Raw genomic sequence first — 23,845 nt, 5'->3', positions numbered from 1 at the left:
GGTTTTCCATAAGGGTTTCCCTCCAAAGAATCCTGATAGTCTGCCACCATAGGCTGAGCTTTGCCTGGCCACTCGAAGATGGCCAGCTGCTTGCGGAGTTCTAAGGCCTGTTGCCAAGGAGCCCTCCATTCAGCCCAGCTCTAGGAAAAACATCAAAAGGGCGGTTGCATTTAGTTGGCCAAAGGCCAGAAGACACAGAACTCAACAAAATCTTGTGAAATATCCTAAGAATACCAAGGGTAGCTTAGCTACAGTGAACCTCCTGCCAGCAGAGTGGAGCTCCACTACTGGTGGTAGTTGGTGCTGGACCTCAAGAGATATTTTTTAACTATGGGAAGTGGTATATAATCATCGTCATCATCATACCAGGGCCTTCAACTAAGCCAGCCTGGAGCTGGGGTATCTAATACCTCCATGTTGGGGAAGGGGGGAATGCAGCTGAATGCTGGGGGAAAATGAAAGCTAAGTCTGCCCCCTACACTTCCCACCCTGACCGGAGTGAACAGGCAGGGCTTTGGAAGTGGTGGAGGATCTACCACTTTGCCCCTCCCCCCTCACTTAGAACTACACTGTAATTTAGGATCCTTCAATGCCATAAACTGCAGGCTAAACTAGACACTATGTTAAATGCGTAGCATCTAGTTGATTCTAACCTTTCCCCCCCTTTAGTTTTAGTTTAGTGTAAGCGTGCAGGTGCCCAGTGTGGATCAGGATCACTGCATGCAAGTAGGAGAGGGTTGTACCTTCCCACCCAGCTGCCTTTGCTCCCTAAATTCTTTCCTCCCCCCATTGGGGGCTAAGAAAGGGGGGAACACAATTGGTGCCAAGTTTCTTGGCTTGCAGTTTCTCAGTACCTTTGAAGATCGGTTTTAATGGCCCACCTGGAGCTGCTGTTATACAAAGTGAGGCGGTAGATTTTGAGGGCCATTAATGGGTAGCAAATTGTCAGGAACTGAATAATAATAATAATAATAATAATAATAATAATAATTTATTTGATTTATACCCTGCCTTTCTACCAAAAATGGCCTTACCAAAAAGGCACTGAAGGTAGCTTACAAAAAATTTAAAATAGATTAAAACAATAAAACACATTAAAATACAATAAAAACCATAACAATTGCAGAATAAAAAGCAGCACCCAATCCAGCAGATCCACTTACAGGACCAAAGACCTTCTTGAATAAAGCAGTCTTTGTTTGCCAGCAGAAGGACAGAAGAGAGGGAGCAAACCTAGAAGAGATAGAAGGGCAGCAGAGAGGGAGCAAACCTAGAAGAGATAGAAGGGCAGCAGAGAGGGAGCAAACCTAGCTTCCCTTGGGAGGGAGTTCCACTTAATAACTTCATAACAACATTTCACATTCGTATAGTGCTTTCAAGTGTTCAAGGAGCTTCATGGGCATTATCTAGTTGTAAAATAGGTGGGCGCTATTTGGATTTTCCACCTCATGTTCTAAAATATCTTGGGCCAGCCCTGGTCCAGTTCTTGTCTTGGAGCAGAATAATAAATACATCTTTGTGCTGGTCTTCAACAGTTGGCATACAAATGAGTAAGAATAACAAAAGTAGGTTGTTGCTTTACAAAAAAATCTTTTTAAAGGATGCACTGTTTTAAAGTTTTGAACTAACCTAGTCTTTTCTCCTTTTCCCAAAGGAATTTTCTGATACTGAAAAAACATTAATGAAAAAAAGAAAGTAAGTAGACATCAGATAAGCTATGTTCTGTGCACAGTTTCCTAGTTTTGTTTACTAGTCTAGCCTCAATTCCTTTGACATTATATGTAATTGCCCCCTGAATGGGGCAGTGCTGGGGCAGTATGAAAATTAAAATAAGCTTGCAGTTCATTATTATTATTATTATTATTATTAGCCATTTTGTTTATAGTCACAAAGATTTCTCTCCACAATAACTGAATTAGAGACGTCATTAATCTGAGCTTGGCTTCACCATATGTCAGTTTTTCTGAAAGACTTAAATGGTAACCTATTTCAGAGCATGTTTTTACCATCGACCTGATAATCTTCTGGTGAGTTTCCCCTCCCCCTCTTTATCTCAGTACAAATTAGTTTGCAAAATGATTTGGATTAATCACCGAGCCACAGCATATCTTATCAAGCGTTCCTGTGACAGCCGCTTAGCCGGACTAAAATGTGTGTGAGCCAATCTTTTGCTTTGTGCTAATATATGACCAGTAAGAAACTGATATTTATTTTTTGTTAAGAGAAGAAGAGCTAAACCACAAGACTTTGAGTTTGTGGCAAGGCTTTCATAGGGTGCATTTCTTTCCACTGAAATCTCATCCTGAAAGCTCGTGATGGATGATTAAAAGCAGGTCTGCTCTATCGCACAGCACAGCACAGCACTGTGCAGGCCAGGCTCACATGTAGGGATTTCTGCTGGGGTGAAAAGAGAGAAATTTCTTTGTTTTCAATTACTGGGAAGCAAAGGGAATTTCAGCAGATCCAGCTTTTCTCATCACTGTTGGATTATTTTATTATTTTAGGGATTTATACTCCCACCACTACCTCTCAACTGGTTCCCAGGGATGCTTAGAAAGCTCAGATTCTTGTGTGTGTGTGTGTGGGGGGGGGATAGTTGTAGCTCATGCTTTGCATTGCAGATAATCCTAGGTTCCATCCCTAGTATCTAGCTAGGGCTGGGAAAAGCTCCTGTCTGAAACCCTAGAGAGCCACTGGCAGTCAGTGTAAACGGGCCTTTCCCAAACTGGTACCCAACAGATGAGTTGAATTACTGCTTCAATTATCTCCTGCCTCCATGGGCTTCTTCACACGGAGGTTTTATCCTGCTATTGAGATTGCTCAGTCATGGAAGTGTGTGGGTCCTTTTCATGACGTCGTCAACCTCCAGGGTACATCCAGAGGTATTTCCTGGTTATTCCATGTTTAAAAGATCAGGAAATAATGAGGTATTAAAATACGTCGGATTGGTGTGCTCTTAAAACAGCCACTAGATGGCACTGTTTCATTGAGTGCTATGGAACCTTGAACATTAAAAACGTCCCCCCTCAGCAATCATGTGGTCGCCGTCTGAGAGCCCACTATAAATGCGGAAAAGCTCCACAATGGTAGCACTGCAGATGTTTTCTTTAATGTAACGGCGGCCCATGGCTCTGCTGGCTGGAGATGATGGGAGTTATAGTCCAAAATATCTGGAAGGCTGATGTACACAATATTAAAGGTGCTTCTAGACAAGGCTTTGATCATGTAATCACCCTGCTTCATTTACAAAATATGTGTGTGTGGGGGTCCAGACATCAGGGTCTTCCACTCGTAACCTTACCAAGTTTTCCCACTGCTTTTTCCAACTTTTTTTCTTTTTTTTTTGGAGAAAACCCATTAAAGAGAAAAAGGTACAATAGCTGCGCATTGCCTTCCAATTGGTAGTGCCAGGAGCCCTGTGTCTGGAAGCACGCTAAGCCAGACGAATTGCTATAAGGCAGCTTCCTTTGTTCCTTAAAATTACAGTAGAAACAAACACATTAAAAGCAACAACCTTTAAAAACAGCAGCAGAAATAAAAATCAATACAAGGCAACGTTTTGAGAAGTAGCTTTTCATACTGGTGAAAAGTGCTGAAATTCCCCTGTCCATACAACTGTATGAAGTATGTAATGGAGTCCCGTTCCCTTTTGCATCTGATTATTTTGCAGCGACACTCATGTTCCCCTGATCTAATAGAGGACGCTTGCCAAGCGCCATGTGCTGGGAGAACACCAGCAATAGGCAACAGCCCTTCATCACTAGCGCTGGAGAACAGCCCCTGCCTGACCCAGGAGTATTGCACCAAGGACTGGGCAGGGTGGTGGTGGCATGAAAGGTAGAAGGAGGGTAGATTTGCCAGTACTGTAGAATCCTGGGGGATATACATGAGCATCTCCACCCAGTTACTGCTGACACAACCTCATGTTGTTGGGGAAAAAATGCTTTAAGGCTGCAATCCTATACCTGCTTAGCTGAGAATAAGTTGTTGTTGTTGTTGTTCAGTCGTTCAGTCGTGTCCGACTCTTCGTGACCCCATGGACCATAGCACGCCAGGCCTTCCTGTCCTGCGCTCTCTCCCGGAGCGTGCTCAGGTTCATATTCATTGCATCCGTGATGCTATCTAGCCATCTCATCCTCTGCTGTCCCCTTCTCCTTTTGCCTTCAGTCTTTCCCAGCATCAGGGTCTTTTCCAGGGAGTTTTCTCTTCGCATTAGGTGGCCAAAATATTGGAGCTTCAGCTTCATTATCTGTCCTTCCAATGAGCACTCAGGGTTGATTTCCTTTAGGATGGACTGATTTGACCTCCTTGCAGTCCAGGGGACTCGTAAGAGTCTTCTCCAGCACCACAGTTCGAAAGCATCAATTCTTTGGCGCTCAGCCTTCCTTATAGTCCAGCTCTCACAGCCATACATTACTACTGGGAAAACCATAGCTTTGATTAGACGGACCTTTGTCGGCAAGCTGATGTCTCTGCTTCTTACTATGCTGTCTAGGTTGGCCATAGCTTTCCTCCCAAGGAGCAAGCGTCTTTTAATTTCATGGCTACAGTCACCGTCTGCGGTGATCTTGGAGCCCAAGAAAGTAAAATCTGTCACTGCTTCCATTTCTTCCCCTTCTATATGCCAGAAAGTGATGGGGCCAGATGCCATGATCTTAGTTTTTTTAATGTTGAGTTTCAAACCAGCTTTTGCACTCTCCTCTTTCACCCTCAACAAGAGGCTCTTGAGATCCTCTTCGCTTTCTGCCATTAGGGTGGTATCGTCTGCATATTGGAGGTTGTTGATAATTCTCCCAGCAATCTTAATTCCGACCTCTGATTCATCCAACCCGGCATTTCTCATGATGTACTCTGCATATAAGTTAAATAAGCAGGGTGACAATATGCAGCCTTGTCGTACTCCTTTCCCAATTTTGAACCACTCAGTTGTTCCATCTCTGGTTCTTACTGTTGCTTCTTGACCCTCGTACAGGTTTCTCAGGAGACAGGTAAGGTGGTCTGGTACTCCCATCACTGTAAGAATTTGCCACAGTTTGTTGTGATCCACACAATCAAAGGCTTTAGCGTAGTCAATGAAGCAGAAATAGACGTTTTTCTGGAATTCTCTTGCTTTCTCCATGATGCAGCGAATGTTGGCGATGTGATCTCTAGTTCCTCTGCCTCTTCTAAACCCAGCTTGTACTTCCAGTAGTTCTCGGTTCGCATACTGCTGAAGCCTAGCTTGTAGGATTTTGAGCATCACCTTGCTGGCATGTGAAATGAGCGCAATTGTGCAGTAGTTTGAACACTCTTTGGCGTTGCCCTTCTTTGGAATTGGAATGTAAACTGACCTTTTCCAGTCTTGTGGCCACTGTTGAATGTTCCAGATTTGTTGGCATATTGAATGCAGCACTTTAACAGCATCATCTTTTAGGATTTTAAATAGCTCAGCTGGAATACTGTCATCTCCGCTAGCTTTGTTGTTACTAATGCTTCCTAAGGCCCACTTGACTTCACTCTCTAGGATGTCCGGCTCAAGTTCAGTGACCGCATTATCATGGCTATCAGGGACATTCAGATCTTTCTTGTATAGTTCTTCTGTGTATTCTTGCCACCTCTTCTTAATCTCATCTGCTTCTGTGAGGTCCCTGCCTTCTTTGTCCTTTATCATGCCCGTCTTTGCACAAAACGTTCCCTTGAGATCTCCAATTTTCTTGAAGAGATCTCTAGTCTTTCCCATTCTGTTGTTTTCCTCGATTTCTTTGCATTGTTCATTTAAGAAGGCCTTCTTGTCTCTCCTTGCTATTCTCTGGAACTCTGCATTCAGTTGGGTATATCTTCCCCTTTCTCCCTTGCTTTTCGCTTCCCTTCTTTCCTCAGCTACTTGTAAAGCCTCATCAGACAGCCACTTTGCTTTCTTGCATTTCTTTTTCTTTGGGATGGATTTCTTTGCTGCCTCCTGAACAATGTTACGGACCTCCGTCCATAGTTCCTCAGGCACTCTGTCTATCAGGTCTAATCCCTGAAATCTATTCCTCACCTCCACTGTATATTCATCAGGGATATGATTTAGGTCATACCTGAACGGTTCAGTGGTTTTCCCGACGTTCTTCAATTTAAGCCGAAATTTTGCAAGAAGCAGCTCATGATCTGAGCCACAGTCAGCTCCAGGTCTTGTTTTTACTGATTGTATGGAGCTTCTCCATCTTTGGCTGCAAAGGACATAATCAATCTGATTTCGATATTGACCATCTGGTGATGTCCATGTGTAGAGTCGCCTCTTGTGCTGTTGGAAAAGAGTGTTTGCTATGATCAGCATGTTCTCTTGGCAAAACTCGATTAGCTTTTGTCCTGCTTCATTTTGTACACCAAGGCCATGCCTGCCTGTTATCCCAGTGATTTCTTGACTTCCTACTTTAGCATTCCAATCCCCTATGAAGAAGAGGACATCTTTTTTTGGTGTTTGTTCTAGAAGGTGTTGTAGGTCTTCACAGAACCGATCAACCTCAGCTTCTTCGGCATCAGTGGTTGGGGCATAGACTTGAATTACTGTGATGTTGAATGGTTTGCCTTGGATTCGTACTGAGATCATTCTATCATTTTTAAGATTGTACCCCAGTACTGCTTTTCCCACCCTTTTGTTGACTATGAGTGCTACTCCATTTCTTCTAAGGGATTCTTGCCCACAATAGTAGATATGATGGTCACCTGAATTAAATTCGCCCATGCCTGTCCATTTTAGTTCGCTGGTTCCCAAGATGTCGATGTTCAATCTTGCCATCTCCTGTTTGACCACCTCCAGCTTACCTTGATTCATTGATCTGACATTCCAGGTTCCTAAACAATATTGTTCTTTACAGCATCGGATTTTCTTTTCACCACCAGACACATCCACAGCTGAGTGTCCTTTCGGGTTTGGCCCAGCCGCTTCACTCTTTCTGGCGCTACTTGGAAATACCCTCTGCTCTTCCCCAGTAGCATATTGGACACCTTCCGACCTGAGGGGCTCATCTTCCGGCGTCATATCTTTTAGCCTTGTGATACGTTCCATGGGGTTTTCTTGGCAAGAATACTGGAGTGGGTTGCCATTTCCTTCTCCAGTGGACCACATTTTGTCAGAACTCTCTGCCATGACCTGTCCGTCTTGGGTGGCCCTGCATGGCATAGCTTATGGCTTCACTGAGTTACGCAAGCCCCTTCGCCACAACAAGGCAGTGATCCATGAATGGGGAGAATAAGTTGCTTCTGACTAAACATACGTAGGATTGCGCTGTAAGGGGAGTTATAGGGATTTTGAGGGGCAGAGAGGGACCGCACTGCTACACATATCTCTGATAGGGCAGCAATTTTTGAGCAACCCAGATCATTGAATTAGCACATATAATGTTGATGACCATGACATACAGTCTAATGACAAATTATGGTATGAGTTCTTGTAGGGTAAAGTCTGTTTTATCACAAAGCTTCACTGTGGTTAGAGTATACGACCTTCATTTAAACACAGCATACAGAGGGAGCAATCCTATGGCCACTAGACAGCAGCTAGTTGGCCATAGGATATTCTGTTTTCCGGGAACCGACCTCGAAGTCTGCACTTTGAGGTCGGTTCCTGGAAAACTGACCTCTGCTCACGTCTGCGGTCTGCGCTGCCTTGCAGGCAGCGCAGAGAAACCCCATCCTCCTCACTTGGAAGAGGAGTGCGGAGCAGCCGAAAACAGGCGGGACTGGGGGCGTTCCGGGGTGGGGAGAGCGCATCTGCCTGTATGACACATACTATGTGTTGTACAGCAGCCTCCCCTCCCACTCCCCCCCCCCCCCCCGCAGCTAGACAGCCGAAAATGGCTATCTAGCAGAAAAAGCAGGGCAGGAGAAACGTGGAGGGAATGATCCCCCCTGAGCTTCTCCTGCCTTGCTTTGGATAGGTAGTCGCCTCCAAGTTCGGAGGCGGCCGCCTATTTAGATAGAATTGCACCCTTAAAGTCCTTGTTCAATCTTTGGAAGAACCAGACTGAAGCTACTAAAAACTGATCAGATTCTACATTCCTTTCCCTTTTGCTAGGTCCATCCAGAAGTCCATGTCAGAAAATGAAGCATTTGGTAAGTCAATCAAATTGTGTTCCATTTTGGCTTTTGTATTGTTTCTTACCATGCAAATAAAGCAAGGCCGCATTTCCTCCTGAGTACTTACAAACAAACAAAACAACTGTCTGATGGATGTTGCATAGTACCAGATGGAACTTCTAGTAGATGCATACACAAAACAATTATGAGTATGTCCCACATTTAATGTAAACTGTTTATTTTCAGTTGTTAAAACTGTTATTTTCACTTGCTAGCCAAAAACACCAACATGATTTGAGAGATGTCCTTCTGTGAAATTTCTGGAGTCATTGACCAAAGATCATTATTTTCACGTTCAACTGTGGTGGTCAAAATATCCTATTTTTTACAGCTACCTTTCAAAAATAAATCATTTTCTACTTATATATTCCAAGTTCTATAACTGACTTCTTCAGAAATTTCAAAATACATTTTGCTGAATATAGAAATAAACAAAAACACAGCAATCCCATCATAAAGAGCCTATCGACCTCTCAGTGGGTTTTGCAGTTCAGAAGGATTTGCATCCATTCATATTCTGTCTCACTAGATGACAATGAGTGGATTGCATTTAAACTGAGGATACTTTCTATAGGCACAATTCTGAATTTTCATTGCAAAGATCTGCATATTTCATCATACGGCATTACTTGAAAACCAATAAATATAAAATTGCCACCACATATCAACATTTCTTTCCTTTATTTTTCCACACACAGGGGATTTAGAACAAGGTAAAGTGTGACCGAACCCAAAAGAATTGTACCCCTTGTCTACAAGAGAAATCACAAAGGATGTTTCACGGAGAACCCAAATATTTCAGAGTATTAACTAGACCTTACTACAATCTTGAAATCTATGCAAACCATGAAAGAGATGGAGCCACCTTTTTATAAAAGACATCACAATCACAGGTGTTAAAACTCATGAAGGGTGCAATCCTATGCATGCTGAGACAGAAAAAGTCCTACAACTCCCAGCATTCTCCTGGCAGCATTGGATTTGAAGGATTTTTTTCTGTCCAAACATGCATAGGTCTATTTTAGTAAAAATCTTTTACTAAAGACTTGCACCTTTAGTAAAAACAAAACAAAACCAAAAACCTGAACCACAATTGCTGCTAGGTCATGTCATATTGCAAGCAAAGGCCTAATCAACATCAGTATTGACATAATACTGGCAGTAATCTCTGGATTCCCTTCATGGATCACTGCCTTGTTGTGGCGAAGGGGCTTGCGTAACTCAGTGAAGCCATAAGCTATGCCGTGCAGGGCCACCCAAGACGGACAGGTCATGGCAGAGAGTTCTGACACTGGAGAAGGAAATGGCAACCCACTCCAGTATCCTTGCCAAGAAAACCCCATGGAACGTATCACAAGGCTAAAAAATATGACGCCGGAAGATGAGACCCTCAGGATGGAAGGTGTCCAATATACTACTGGGGAAGAGCAGAGGGTATTTCCAAGTAGCGCCAGAAAGAGTGAAGCGGCTGGGCCAAAGCCGAAAAGACACTCAGCTGTGGATGTGTCTGGTGGTGAAAAGAAAATCCGATGCTGTAAAGAACAATATTGTTTAGGAACCTGGAATGTCAGATCAATGAATCAAGGTAAGCTAGAGGTGGTCAAACATGAGATGGCAAGATTGAACATTGACATCTTGGGAATCAGCGAACTAAAATGGACAGGCATGGGCGAATTTAATTCAGGTGACCATCATATCTACTACTGTGGGCAAGAATCCCTTAGAAGAAATGGAGTAGCACTCATAGTCAATAAAAGGGTGGGAAAAGCAGTACTGGGGTACAATCTTAAAAACGATAGAATGATCTCGGTATGAATCCAAGGCAAACCATTCAACATCACAGTAATTCAAGTCTATGCCCCAACCACTGATGCCGAAGAAGCTGAGGTTGATCGGTTCTATGAAGACCTACAACACCTTCTAGAACTAACACCAAAAAAAGATGTCCTCTTCATCATAGGGGATTGGAATGCTAAAGTAGGAAGTCAAGAAATCACTGGGATAACAGGCAGGCATGGCCTTGGTGCACAAAATGAAGCAGGACAAAAGCTAATAGAGTTTTGCCAGGAGAACACGCTGATCATAGCAAACACTCTTTTCCAACAGCACAACAGGCGACTCTACACATGGACATCACCAGATGATCAATATTGAAATCAGATTGATTATGTCCTTTGCAGTCAAAGTTGAAGAAGCTCTATACAGTCAGTAAACACAAGACCTGGAGCTGACTGTGGCTCAGATCATGAGCTTCTTGTTGCAAAATTTCAGCTTAAATTGAAGAACGTAGGGAAAATCACTAAACCATTCAGGTATGACCTAAATCATATCCCTTATGAATATACAGTGGAGGTGAGGAATAGATTTCAGGGATTAGACCTGATAGGCCTGAGGAACTATGGATGGAGGTCCGTAACATTGTTCAGGAGGCAGCAACGAAATCCATCCCAAAGAAAAAGAAATGCAAGAAAGCAAAGTGGCTGTCTGATGAGGCTTTACAAGTAGCTGAAGAAAGAACGGAAGCAAAAAGCAAGGGAGAAAGGGGAAGATATATCCAACTGAATCCAGAGTTCCAGAGAATAGCAAGGAGAGACAAGAAGGCCTTCTTAAATGAACAATGCAAAGAAATCGAGGAAAACAACAGAATGGGAAAGACTAGAGATCTCTTCAAGAAAATTGGAGATCTCAAGGGAACGTTTTGTGCAAAGACGGGCATGATAAAGGACAAAGAAGGCAGGGACCTCACAGAAGCAGATGAGATTAAGAAGAGGTGGAAAGAATACACAGAAGAACTATACAGGAAAGATCTTAATGTCCCTGATAGACATGATAGTGCGGCCACTGAACTTGAGCCGGACATCCTCGAGAGTGAAGTCAAGTGGGCCTTAGGAAGCATTAGTAACAACAAAGCTAGCGGAGATGACAGTATTCCAGCTGAGCTATTTAAAATCCTAAAAGATGATGCTGTTAAAGTGCTGCATTCAATATGCCAACAAATTTGGAACACTCAACAGTGGCCGCAAGACTGGAAAAGGTCAGTTTACATTCCAATTCCAAAGAAGGGCAACACCAAAGAGTGTTCAAACTACCGCACAATTGCGCTCATTTCACATGCCAGCAAGGTTACGCTCAAAATCCTACAAGCTAGGCTTCAGCAGTATGCAAACCGAGAACTACTGGAAGTACAAGCTGAGTTTTGAAGAGGCAGAGGAACTAGAGATCAAATCGCCAACATTCGCTGGATCATGGAGAAAGCAAGAGAATTCCAGAAAAACATCTATTTCTGCTTCATTGACTACGCTAAAGCCTTTGATTGTGTGGATCACAACAAACTGTGGCAAATTCTTACAGTGATGGGAGTACCAGACCACCTTACCTGTCTCCTGAGAAACCTGTACGAGGGTCAAGAAGCAACAGTAAGAACCAGAGATGGAACAACCGAGTGGTTCAAAATTGGGAAAGGAGTACAACAAGGCTGCATATTGTCACCCTGCTTATTTAACTTATATGCAGAGTACATCATGAGAAACGCCGGGTTGGATGAATCACAGGTCGGAATTAAGATTGCCGGGAGAATTATCAACAACCTCCGATATGCAGACGATACCACCCTAATGGCAGAAAGCAAAGAGGATCTAAAGAGCCTCTTGTTGAGGGTGAAAGTGGAGAGTGCAAAAGCTGGTTTGAAACTCAACATTAAAAAAACTAAGATCATGGCATCTGGTCCCATCACTTCCTGGCATATAGAAGGGGAAGAAATGGAAGCAGTGACAGATTTTAGTTTCTTGGGCTCCAAGATCACCGCAGACGGTGACTGTAGCCATGAAATTAAAAGACGCTTTCTCCTTGGGGGGAAACCTATGGCCAACCTAGACAGCATAGTAAGAAGCAGAGACATCAGCTTGCCCTCAAAGGTCCATCTAATCAAAGCTATGGTTTTCCCAGTAGTAATGTATGGCTGTGAGAGCTGGACTATAAGGAAGGCTGAGCGCCGAAGAATTGATGTTTTCGAACTGTGGTGCTGGAGAAGACTCTTACGAGTCCCCTGGACTGCAAGGAGGTCAAATCAGTCCATCCTAAAGGAAATCAACCCTGAGTGCTCATTGGAAGGACAGATACTGAAGCTGAAGCTGTAATATTTTGGCCACCTAATGCGAAGAGAAAACTCTCTTTAAAAGACCCTGATGCTGGGAAAAACTGAAGGCAAAAGGAGAAGGGGACGACAGAGAATGAGATGGCTAGATAGCATCACCGATGCAATGAATATGAACTTGAGCACACTCCGGGAGAGAGCGCGGGACAGGAAGGCCTGGCGTGCTATGGTCGGTCCATGGGGTCACGAAGAGTCGGACACGACTGAACGACTGAACAACAATCTCTGGATGTCTCTGTGAAAGTTGTGCATCCAATACACATCTGAACCATGTAGTCCACATGTCACACCAGTGACTTCAGCTGGCACTTTTTCCTGCCCAGGCCCCATCCTCCTACACCACTGATAGGGGAAACTGTGGGATGAGTTTAGCTCATGTTGCTATAGGGCAGTACTTACACACTCAGTGTTTTTTCCACATTCCTCATTTGTCCATTTTCCATATTTGTTTTTGTATTAAAATGCCAAATAGACAATGGATTGTATCAGAAGATAGGTTAACTTAAGGAAGTTCACGGAAGGAAAGTTTCTGATACCCCCATGCGCCCCAAACAACATTGTTCAGGAGCCCCCCCCCCACCCTCTGAAGAGGCTCTTGTGGGATTGCAGATGGCTGCAGGGATGAGGAAAGGAAGGGAAGGGTTCCTTCCATGACCTTCCTTAAGTTAACTTATCTTATGATCAGTGGAGGCTGGTGGCTCTGATTTCAGTGGGGCTGTGTATCCATTCTGGGTTTCAGTCAGAACCAGCCAGAACTCTAAAGGAGCTGAACCCTATCCCCAAAATAGGTTTGGCGCCTTGGATAGCTGCTTTACAGTTCTGGTTGGTTCTGACTAAAACCCAGAGTGGATGCATTGCCCCATCGAAATCAGAGCCACCAGCCTCCACTGCTTATGATACATGCCCCTATACATCGCTGTATTGCAGATGTACCCTAACCCTTATTCAGGAAGTGCATGGGCCCTGATATTAGTGTAAGGCTAGGGTGGGCAACTGGTGGTCCTCCAGATGATTTGGCCTACAACTCCCATGATCCCTCACCATTGGGTATGCTGGCTAAGACTGATGGAAGTTGTAGGCCAAACCATTGGGAGGGCCAGAAGTCCACCCCCCCTATGCCAGCAATACAGAACTGTCAGTGTTGTGCACAGATGCCAATTAGTCCACACCTTTTCCACTTTGGAAGCTTCCTCAAGGAAATTGCCCATTAGAATCGGTCAATTTGCACCCTAGTACTAATTAAACAGTCTTCAGCTCCTTCACTAGCATGATACAGATTTAGGGAACGGAATTTCTGTGTTTCACTTTTAGATAGGAAAAATGTGAATGGCACACTCGGGCAGCTTCCCAAGAAGCAAGAGAATGATTTGTACTTCGGAAGGCACTGTCAGTCTGAAGGTAATTGCAAAATGCATTTCAGCTGATTTTGCATTTTCCACAAAACATTTTAAAGGGCACAGAGGAAAACAGTGAAATAATTTGTCAAGGCCTCTGGTGGGGTGGGTTGACTCTTCCCCAAGGGAGAGATATGCACTTTAAATAAAGAGGAAGTTGAAGTAAGGAATTGCATGGCTTATATTAAATGCTTCTTGTAGCTTATAGATCAGTAGAAGGCCCACACACAGTCAATTTATTCTTCTTCTGAACTATGATGGTCGATACGACAGCTGCTTTCTGACATTCATTTGGAACATATGCTAAGTGCTCTGTAGAACAAAGAAGTACCCAAAAAAATCTCAGAGGAAGCCCACATTAGAAAAAATTAGAGATTCGTCCCAATCTAAACCTTTTTGTTTAGGTGTCTCATTGTTTAGAAGCCTCACTGATATCTGTGGGGCTGACTTCTTGCGGAGTGTGCTTAGGATCACAGCCTTAGATAACTACTGAACTAATCACACCAAAGTGTCTCTGCCAAAGCCAGCCCACTTTCATTGCTCTGCAGGGAATAATTCATACAAACAAGGATGCAGAGTGGACATTTGAAGTCTCTGGTTGCATTGCTAAGAACCAGTTGAATGCAGGTGCCACCATGCACATCATCAGATTTCTATGACACCACCTCTAGCAAATTACTCTCAATCTCCTGTATTGTGATGCTTGAACACAATGGCCTGGTTTGCACATCACAATAAACTAGTTGTTGTCTTTTAAATCTTGGGTTGCTGCGAATGTGTGGGAGTGGCTCCCTCTGCCCAATTGCTCTTGCCACAAGGGAGAGGGGCTAAACTTGTTTAGCATTGCATGTGAACCAGGAATTCTGGGTTGTTGAGGGAAATACAACAACTCTCCCCCAACAACCCAGGATTCATAGGGCAGCGTCCCATGATGTCATTCTGCAAACTCAAATAACGCTAGTAGAACACTGCCTGATCTTTCTGTTGCACAAGTGGTTGCCCATTAAGCTTGGGCAAGCAGTTTCACAATGGGTTGCACAAGCAGAATGCACAGGCATTTGCGTAATGGGTTATGCAAGAGTTATGCGCAACCAGTTGCACAATGGGTTGCGTAAACATAATGCACAACTGCTTAGGCAACTGTGCTTGTGCAAATGTAACTTTAATTGGATTCTCCTCTTGTGCATAGTTTGGAACCTAGTTTCTGCTAGTGCAACGTCATTTGCACTAATGGAATGACGCAGGGAGGAAGCAATCTTATGGCTGCTAGTCAGCGGCTAGACAGCCATAAGATATGTGGGTTTCCGGGAGCTGACCTTGGAGCCTGTGCTCCGAAGTCAGTTTCTGGAGAACTAGTTAGATCCTAGTTATTGCCTGTTAAACCTTCTAAAGGTCTGTATGTTTGAAAAGAGCCTATTGCCAGAGCTGAGCCAGAGCTAGGTGACAAGAACAAAAAAGCGGAGGGGATGTAAAACTGACAGCCAGTTTCTAGCATTGACCGTAAGCTGTACTTAACCCAGAGTGGCTGTCTTCCTCTGCCCACAGGCTGGATTCTATTTCAGCTCCTACAGATCTCTCTTATAAAGTCCTTCCAGAGTTCCTTCCTTTTCACTTCTGGTAACGGGGGCAAGTATGAAACACCAAACCTCACTGCATATGTGGGCAGCCCAGATTAGCCTGAGCAGCGGTTTTCTCTTAAACCTTCTGTCAGAGTTGTGGTCTACTCAGTTTAGATGAGACAGTTGACAAAAGATCATGGCAACTCTCCTCTAGTGCCTTAGCATAAAGCCTTTTTGCTTTTCTGTGAAGTACAGTAAGTTCCCTCTTCTTGTTGTTGTTGTTGTTGTTTTCCCCCCTTCCCCTTCCTGGTCCTTCCTTTCCAAAGACAACTGGTGGTGTGAGGATTATGCACTTGACCTCACAGAATGCTCCAACCTGATGAATGAAAATGCTAAACCGCAGGCTTAACTTTAAGCACCTTAAAGCCATAGATTTCAAATAGGCTATTTGTGAGCTTATCTTAGCTTTCAACATTTCCTTAACCATTTAACTGCCCATGACACAATATGGGAGTCTTGTCCAAGTTTGGGGCCCAGTTTACCTGCTTGGCCCTTTGTGCCTCTGCAGCGTTCCTACATTGCCAAGAGTGTTTGGAGGTTGGTTCTGTGGCTGGTAGAATTCACTTGGTTTTTGCTCTACTTCCTGCTGAGATTACAGCGGGAAAAGGCACCAGGTACTTTGTCCTGACTTACAAATATAGGAAGCAGCCTTATATCAGGTCAGACTATTGTCTGCATAGCTCAGTGTTCCCCAGGGTCTCAGACAGAGGACTATCCTATCACCTGCTAGCTGATCCTTCAAGGAGATCCCAGAGAGTGAACCAGGACTTTCTGCATGCAAAGTGTATGCTCTGCTACTGAGTTACAGCCCTTCTCCAGCATGGAAAAAGCCTCTGTGGTATTCCCTAAAGAAGAGCTAGACCTCTGCAGAAGGAGGATTTGCAGCTCCGTCTAAAGATGCAAATGGCATTCTGCAGAATACATGAAAAAGCACCTCAGGAGATCATACAAGATTGTGATAGCACAATTCAGAAGGGCATCATTCTTTTCACTGTAGTTCTTCCTGGTGGCAGAATCCCCTTTTCTAATTCTTTCATACTCCTTCAGCTTGGAGTCACATGTATAACTCTTTTCTTTCATGTATTTGAGGAGCAGAAATGATCTAGAAGTATCCAGACATTGGCTAATGATGGAATTCACCACTATGTACTTTCAAGATGAAATGTGTGCGTGTCCATTCGCTTCCAGATGGAAATACGAAAAGGGAGGCTCATTCCTGTTCTCCTTGGAAACAAGCTTGTTGAAGAAGGAGCGAGGGACACAGGAACAGGCTGAGGGAACATCAGGGCCATTCCACTGTCCTTCCCGCTGGGAGATGAGAGGCAAACCAGGGCCATTCCACCAGCCCTGCTGAAAATCTCCTTAACTTTTTCCTTTTCCCTCCCCAGCCCCTTTTCCTTTTGTGTTGTGTCCTTTTAGATGGTATGCCTGTGGGCAGGGACTGTCTTATTTTTGCTGATTGATTGTAAGCTGCTCCAGGCGCCTTATTTTGGCTGAGGAGCAGCATAAAAATACTTTAAATAAAAAAATAAGAGAACTCAAGACTGAATTTGAAAAATTGAACTCATGACACAAACCAGGTGTCATTAGTACACTGTCCTCTTAGATAATGAAGAGGGGACATTATATAGGAACTGAATGTGCTGAAGCTAAGCAAGGCTGGTTCTGGTCACTGCCTGGGTAGAATACTAGCTGGGACCACATATGTATTGCTTTGAGTTCCATAAAAGAAGAAAAGTGGTATAATAATTGTATGTTGTTGTTGTTGTTGTTATCACCTAGGTGAACACCAAGCTTTGTTTTAAGGGTGATGATATAGCATATTTAAAGTAGTATTTTGGTTGATAAAAGCTTCACAGTTCTTGAAAATCTAGTAACAGCAAATGAAACTGTTATTAACATTTCGAGGGAGAATAACATATATTTTCTAGAACAGTAGAATGTTTGGACCAGGGGAGTATGGCTCCCTGCTGAGGGCCACATTGCTTTATGGGTAATCTGTCAGGGGCTGCATATTGGCACTAGTGGTGAGCAGGGCTGAGACCAGTGGTGGTCAGGACCAGAGTCAAAAGTGGGTTGATCACTTCTTTTCTCTTTCTACCACCCGCTTTTCTCTCTATCCCTTTCCCTCTCCCTCCTTCTTCCCACACAGTGGGCTATAGTATAGCTGTGGTAGGCTATATACCTACTTGGTTGGATACAAATGCCATTGACATTAATTACCTGCTTGCTAGTGAAAAGGTTTAGGACTGGGGTGTTACAGAATAAATGAATATTTATTTATTTATTTATTTATTTATTGGTTATGTCTTTTGACTTATACAAAACAAAACAAAAATAAATGAGCAAAGGCATAAGAGGAACTTTATTTCAACAGTGAAAAACTCATGATGATTATCAGAAATATTTATGATTCCCATTGAAGAAAAATTGAAGAACAATACATACAGTATGCTATAGTCAAGGGACATATATGTTCTGACCTTCTTGGGGTCTTGATCTTCTCTAAGATTCACCACTACCACAGCTACTTTACATATCAATGGCATACCGAAGAGGCAGTTCATATTTTTAAAGTTGTCACGTTGCTATAACTGAAGGAAAGAGGCCCAGAGGAAGCAGGAAATAAGTCTGAAACGATTTTGAAAAAGCAATATCTTATAATCTCCCATTCCCTATTGCAGTAAAAACATTTTGAAGATTCCTAAATTGTTTTATTTTTATATGTTATTCATTTTTCTTATAAAAATTATATGAAAATGTTTTTCTTTTCAATGAAATATAGTTTTAAAATGTTTATTAGGTTCTTCCTGGTAATCATATTTATAATTTCCTCAGAGATAAATGAAGACATTCTCTTTGGTGAAAGATTTCATTTACTACAAGGAACAAGGATAGAAGAAACAATGTGTCAGGTAACTTTGCCTGCCTGCTATGAAAGCTTCTGCAATAATAATTTTGTTAGTCTTTACAGTAGCACACGTCTCCTTGGCTTTGCTGCTTCAGACTAACATGGTTACCCCTCTGGAATTTGAAATAGTACAGGGGTCCTCAACGCAGCACCCACAGGCACCATGGCACCCCGCGGGCTCCTCCAGCCACACCCACAAAGCTGTCCGCTCCCTGCCCCGTCATTCATATGTGTGTGTGTGTGTGTATGTGTGTACATCTTGAAAATGTTGTGGTAGTCTTCTTTCTCTCCCACCTGCCCCATTGCCCTCCTGTTTTCCCCTTCCTCCCAGCTTCTAGCTTTACTCTTTCTCTCCCTTCTAACCCTTTACCTTGTTGTTTCACACACACACCCTCAACCTCTAGCCTCACTATTTCTCTCCCACCCTCCACCATCTCTTTTTATTAGTGGCATAGTGAGAGCAGTAAGCCACCGAGCATAGTGGCAGCCTTGCAGCTTCTTACTGGCCTGCAGCCTCAAACAATAGAGCACATTGTGTTGTAATGCTGATGGAGGCCATAAGACTCTGTCTAAGTACTACTGATGGAATAGCAGCCACCAACAATGCAGTTAGGCATGTCTCCCTTGGCCACAGAGCACCCTGCTTTGGGAGATCCTTGTATATCCAAACTATATATAGGGCTGAATTCAGACTCGGCCATAGTCATGAATTTCTTAAGTCCCATGATTAAGTCTGGATCCAACCCATCGTAACGGAGGAAGACCTGCCGAATAGAAATTTGTGGTCCTTCTTTGATCCACAGTGGTCTTGCAAATCATGGTGACCATGTTTTTATCAGGTTCTGCAACATGTGCTGATTCATACAATCCACAAGATCCAGATCGTGAGTTCGCTAGCAGTTGTGTTGTGGAGCCAAGGCTCACAGGACCTTTTGATTAGCAGGGATGCTGATGTCAATTGCCACCCCTTCAGAATTCCCTATTCCCTCTGAGTTAGCTGTAATCCTCAAGTAGCTGGGGGTGAAATGAATTTTCCCAGCAACAAGGTATTGTTCCCTCTTGTAATGCAACATACATGGTCTTGAGTGGGCATTAAGACCTGCTCGCTTTACAAAAGGGCTGCTCCTGGTGGAGATGAAAACTGCTAGAACTGGTTTGTTGATAGGAATCAACACAGCTGCCTGCAATTTTGGACTCACTTTGGAGGTGTGGCTGTGGGGGCTGTCATGATGAGCACCTGCACTTCAGAATTTACTGCAACACCACTGTTCAGTGGTGGTCACAAACACCCCTACATGCGGGCTGCCAAGTGCCAGAACCAAATCTATAGCTCCTCACTGTTTCTGCTTGTATTTTTCTACTTGATCTAAGGAGAAAACTGGCTGACAGGGGGGAAAACCCCAAGCCTGTTCAGATTATTTCTTTCATTCCTCTCCTCTGCTAAGTAAATGCAAATAGGGAACTGCTTCCAGACAATTGGCCAGAGACCAAAGGTCTATGAGTATGTCACAATTACACTAGGTGTGTTTATATATCTGGTGAACTATGTAAAGCAAAACTTATTATCCTTATTATTAAAACTTATTATTAATACTCAAAGTATTATTATCCTCCTTGATTCCCATGTTCTTATTCAGCACGATACTAATTTCTTTTATGTGACCGTATGGATTTAATGCTTTTAAATATATATAAAACTAGGGTGCCATTAAATTAGCCTGCTGGAATTTTATCTGACATAGACCGACACTAAGCGCTTCGATCAATCTGGCAAGCTCCGGTTTCGTGTATGTGTCCAGAATGTTTCTCATTTTTTATAAACATATACGGTGTCTCCAGGCGCTCTTCTTCAGAAGACTACATTAATTAACCCACTAGTATGAGCAATTAATGAAGCCTGACCCTTGGGCCTGTGCATCATAATATAAAAGGAATTAATGATTCATCTGTTGCTGAACAGCAAGAACAAGAAGACATAGCAGAAATAGGTGTTGCTAATGATGCTGTAGTTATTGATGAACTAAGAAATCAGTGGAGGAATTAAAAGAAACGAAATGGGGATTCCTTTCCCTTATCCGTTTTTCTTCTTCATAAACCAGGTGTTGAGCTATTATAGATCTACATACAATTACAGGAGTGAAGATATCTTTGATTGAAGATATCCTTGATTGAAGATCCGTAGGGACAGTGTAGGCTCCAGGTTTTGGAGGGCCCTGGGCATGCCCTTCAGTGTGGGCCTAGCCTCTCCTGACTGCCATTGGCACCAACAGCTGCTGCTTCTGCTTCTTGCTGCCATCATTCGCCCTCTCTGGCCAGAGGGAAAGAGTGGATGAGTGAGCAAGTGGCAATGATGATGATGACCAGCAGCAGGGAGCTTTCAGCAGTGGCCACCCTGCACAGTTGCGGACCCCAGTAGGTGCTCAACCGACATCAGCCTTGTTGGCAACACCCCAGTAGGCAACACCCAACACCATCCCTGTTGTACCTAAATTGCTGAGGTGCTGCGAAGACATGTTTCCACGGAAATGGGAATTACTTGAACATAAGCATTCGCTTCCAGTTGTGTGAGTTCCCATTGGTAAAAGTAGTAAGTGTGCAGTGTCTAAAAGCTGCTTAAGTTTTCCAGGAGGTTGTGTAAACAAATATATAAGAATCTGAAGCCCACCTTTTAAGCTACTATTGGACAAAATACAAAGATGTTGTGTCTGTTGTGAATGGCACACACAAACACATTTTAAAGTAGGACTGCATATATAAGTAGTCTTCATTAGAGTAGTGCTATCTCTTGTTCAGACTTAACGTGGAAGTAATGGGTTAGAGCAACTTTTAAACCTACACAAGTGTTAGCCAGAGGCAAAATCCTTAAGGCTGAACGTTTTAATGGGTACAGCTCACCACAAGCAGTATCATATTAAAATCTGATTCTCAACATTAATTTTGGCTTCCTTGTTTTTGGTTCTTCTTCTCTTCTGACAGTATTTACCTGACAATTCAGATGTTTTACAGAATGTGGGAGAGATTATATTGAAAATCAATTCAAGAGAAATTAAATGATCCCATTGCTCTGATTTTCCCATTTCTAATTTTGGTTTAGTTCTGCCATTTCTTCTACATTTTCCTATTTAAACTTATAAATGTTTAAATAATAACAGAATTAAGGGCCTTAATATCAAAGAAAGTGAGAAAGAATAAACTAGTTTGTATTATCTGTATCCTGTTATTATAAATGCATTCCAACTATCTCAATTCATTTCATAATATATCTTGACTTTACTGGTACAATTCCTTTTGTTTGCTTTTTTCACATTGAAAAACTACCATCCAATATATTTTGTTTACTCTTTTGTGCTCAAGGTAATGACTTTTGAACAATGGATTCCACCTCAGAATCATGTTTCAAGTTCATCCAGCAATATGGTGAGATGCCATAATGCATTTTCTTTATTAATTTTCTCTTTAACATAAACCAATAAACAAAGAAAATGATTAAATAACATCTGTGTGGGCATAGATTCCATATGGCTTATGAGAGTCAACACATCAAAGTCTGCCATCCTGATATAAACATGCCCTGAGGTTCAGTCATTCTTGCCTTGGAATCCTGAGTGCCTTAAAAAAATAAAACTAAAAAGGCAGGAATAACTTTCTGTCCCAGATAAGAATACAGTATTTAATTTTTATTCATTAATTTTCATACACTGCCTTCTGTACAAGCAGTTGATACTTTGTATATCCCACCCCTCCACCCTCGTATGATGCCTGGTTTGTATGATCGCTGCTGGGGAAATAAGCCACCCATGGGCATTTGTAGGATTCTGGGGCGGCTTGTTACCCATGGCAACAAGCCACCCTGGCTGGGTTTGCTTGACATAACAAGCCATGCTGCCAAGGGTAATTATGCAAACCCCTGGCATGCCACTAGCACACACAGAGTGGTTAACAAGCCACCATGGCTTATTAACCCCCCTGCGATCATGCGAACCAGGTCACTTTGATGATTGGACATTTTTCAGAATCCTGTTTGTGTCAAATTGTCCATTTGATTTGTTAGATCATGGAAACTCGGCAACATTTAAATATGAAGCCCCATACAATTTTGGTGCTATGCTTAATGGCAAACCTTTCCAAGCCTTTTGAAAAGTGTCCCTTTCATTAACAACGTGTTCATAGCAGCTTGTTTATGTAAACATAACCACTTCATTTATTATTTTGGTCACATTTCATCTAAACATAAAACTCTTCCCCGCTCCACATTATCTGCTTTTAAAACATAGAAGATTACACGTCATACATTAGTAAATTGTCTGAGTAGGTTATATGCTGTTTTACTTCGAGATGTCCCCTCAATTTGATCATGCAAGTTCAGACCTCTCTGCCCCAAATTCATGGCCCGGGTTGTTGTTGTTCAGTCCTTAAGTCGTGTCCAACTCTTCGTGACCCCATGGACCATAGCACGCCAGGCCTTCCTGTCCTCCGCAATCTCCCGGAGTGTGCTCAAGTTCATATTCATTGCATCGGTGATGCTATCTAGCCATCTCATCCTCTGCCGTCCCCTTCTCCTTTTGCCTTCAATCTTTCCCAGCATCAGGGTCTTTTCCAGGGAGTTTTCTCTTCGCATTAGGTGGCCAAAATATTTCAGCTTCAGCTTCAGTATCTGTCCTTCCAATGAGCAGTTAGGGTTGATTTTCTTTAGGATTGACTGACTGGACCTCCTTGCAGTCCAGGGGACTCGTAAGAGTCTTCTCCAGCACCACAGTTCGAAAGCATCAATTCTTGGAGCTCAGCCTTCTTAGAGTCCAGCTCTCACAGCCATACATTACTACTGGGAAAACCATAGCTTTGATTATACGAACCTTTGTGGGCAAGGTGATGTCTCTGCTTCTTACTATGCTATCTAGGTGTGCCATAGCTTTCCTCCCAAGGAGCAAGCGTCTTTTAATTTCATGGCTACAGTCACCGTCTGCGGTGATCTTGGAGCTCAAGAAAGTAAAACCTGTCACTGCATCCATTTCTTCCCCTTCTATATGCCAGCAAGTGATGGGACCAGATGCCATGATCTTAGTTTTTTCAATGTTGAGTTTCAAACCAGCTTTTGCACTCTCCACTTTCACCCTCAGCAAGAGGCTCTTGAGATCCTCTTCGCTTTCTGCCATTAGGGTGGTATCGTCCACGTATCTGAGGTTGTTGATAATTCTCCCGGCAATCTTAATTCCGACCTGTGATTCATCCAACCCGGCGTTTCTCATGATGTATTCTGCATATAAATTAAATAATCAGGGCGACAATATGCAGCCTTGTCATACTCCTTTCCCAATTTTGAACCAATCGGTTGTTCCATGTCTGGTTCTTACTGTTGCTTCTTGACCCTCATGCAGGTTTCTCAGGAGACAGGTAAGGTGGTCTGGTACTCCCATCTCTTTAAGAATTTGCCACAGTTTGTTGTGATCCACACAATCAAAGGCTTTAGCGTAGTCAGTGAAGCAGAAATAGATGTTTTTCTGGAATTCTCTTGCTTTCTCCATGATCTAGCGAATGTTGGCGATTTGATCTCTAGTTCCTCTGCCTCTTCAAAACTCAGCTTGTACTTCCAGTAGTTCTCAGTTCACATGCTGCTGAAGCCTAGCTTGTAGGATTTTGAGCGTAACCTTGCTGGCATGTGAAATGAGCG

General features: G+C 43.1%; 1 protein-coding gene across 1 annotated transcript in view; it reads left to right on the top strand.

The window, feature by feature from the left end:
* LOC146349804 (uncharacterized) overlaps window positions 1–23,845 on the top strand; it is a 43,907-nt gene that overhangs the window by 10,428 nt on the left and 9,634 nt on the right. Inside the window, exons 2-5 of the mRNA XM_084843521.1 lie at window positions 1,655–1,695; window positions 8,039–8,076; window positions 13,565–13,651; window positions 18,105–18,181. Of these exons, the coding sequence (XP_084699647.1) occupies window positions 1,682–1,695; window positions 8,039–8,076; window positions 13,565–13,651; window positions 18,105–18,181 (216 nt within the window). The 5' untranslated portion in view covers window positions 1,655–1,681. The remainder of the gene's footprint in view (window positions 1–1,654; window positions 1,696–8,038; window positions 8,077–13,564; window positions 13,652–18,104; window positions 18,182–23,845) is intronic.

Source organism: Heloderma suspectum, chromosome 3 (genome assembly GCF_057233095.1).
Source record: "Heloderma suspectum isolate Gila_16-S chromosome 3, 16-S_ref, whole genome shotgun sequence".
Classification (NCBI taxonomy): Eukaryota; Metazoa; Chordata; class Lepidosauria; order Squamata; family Helodermatidae; genus Heloderma; species Heloderma suspectum.
This window is presented reverse-complemented; position numbering and strand designations above follow the sequence as displayed.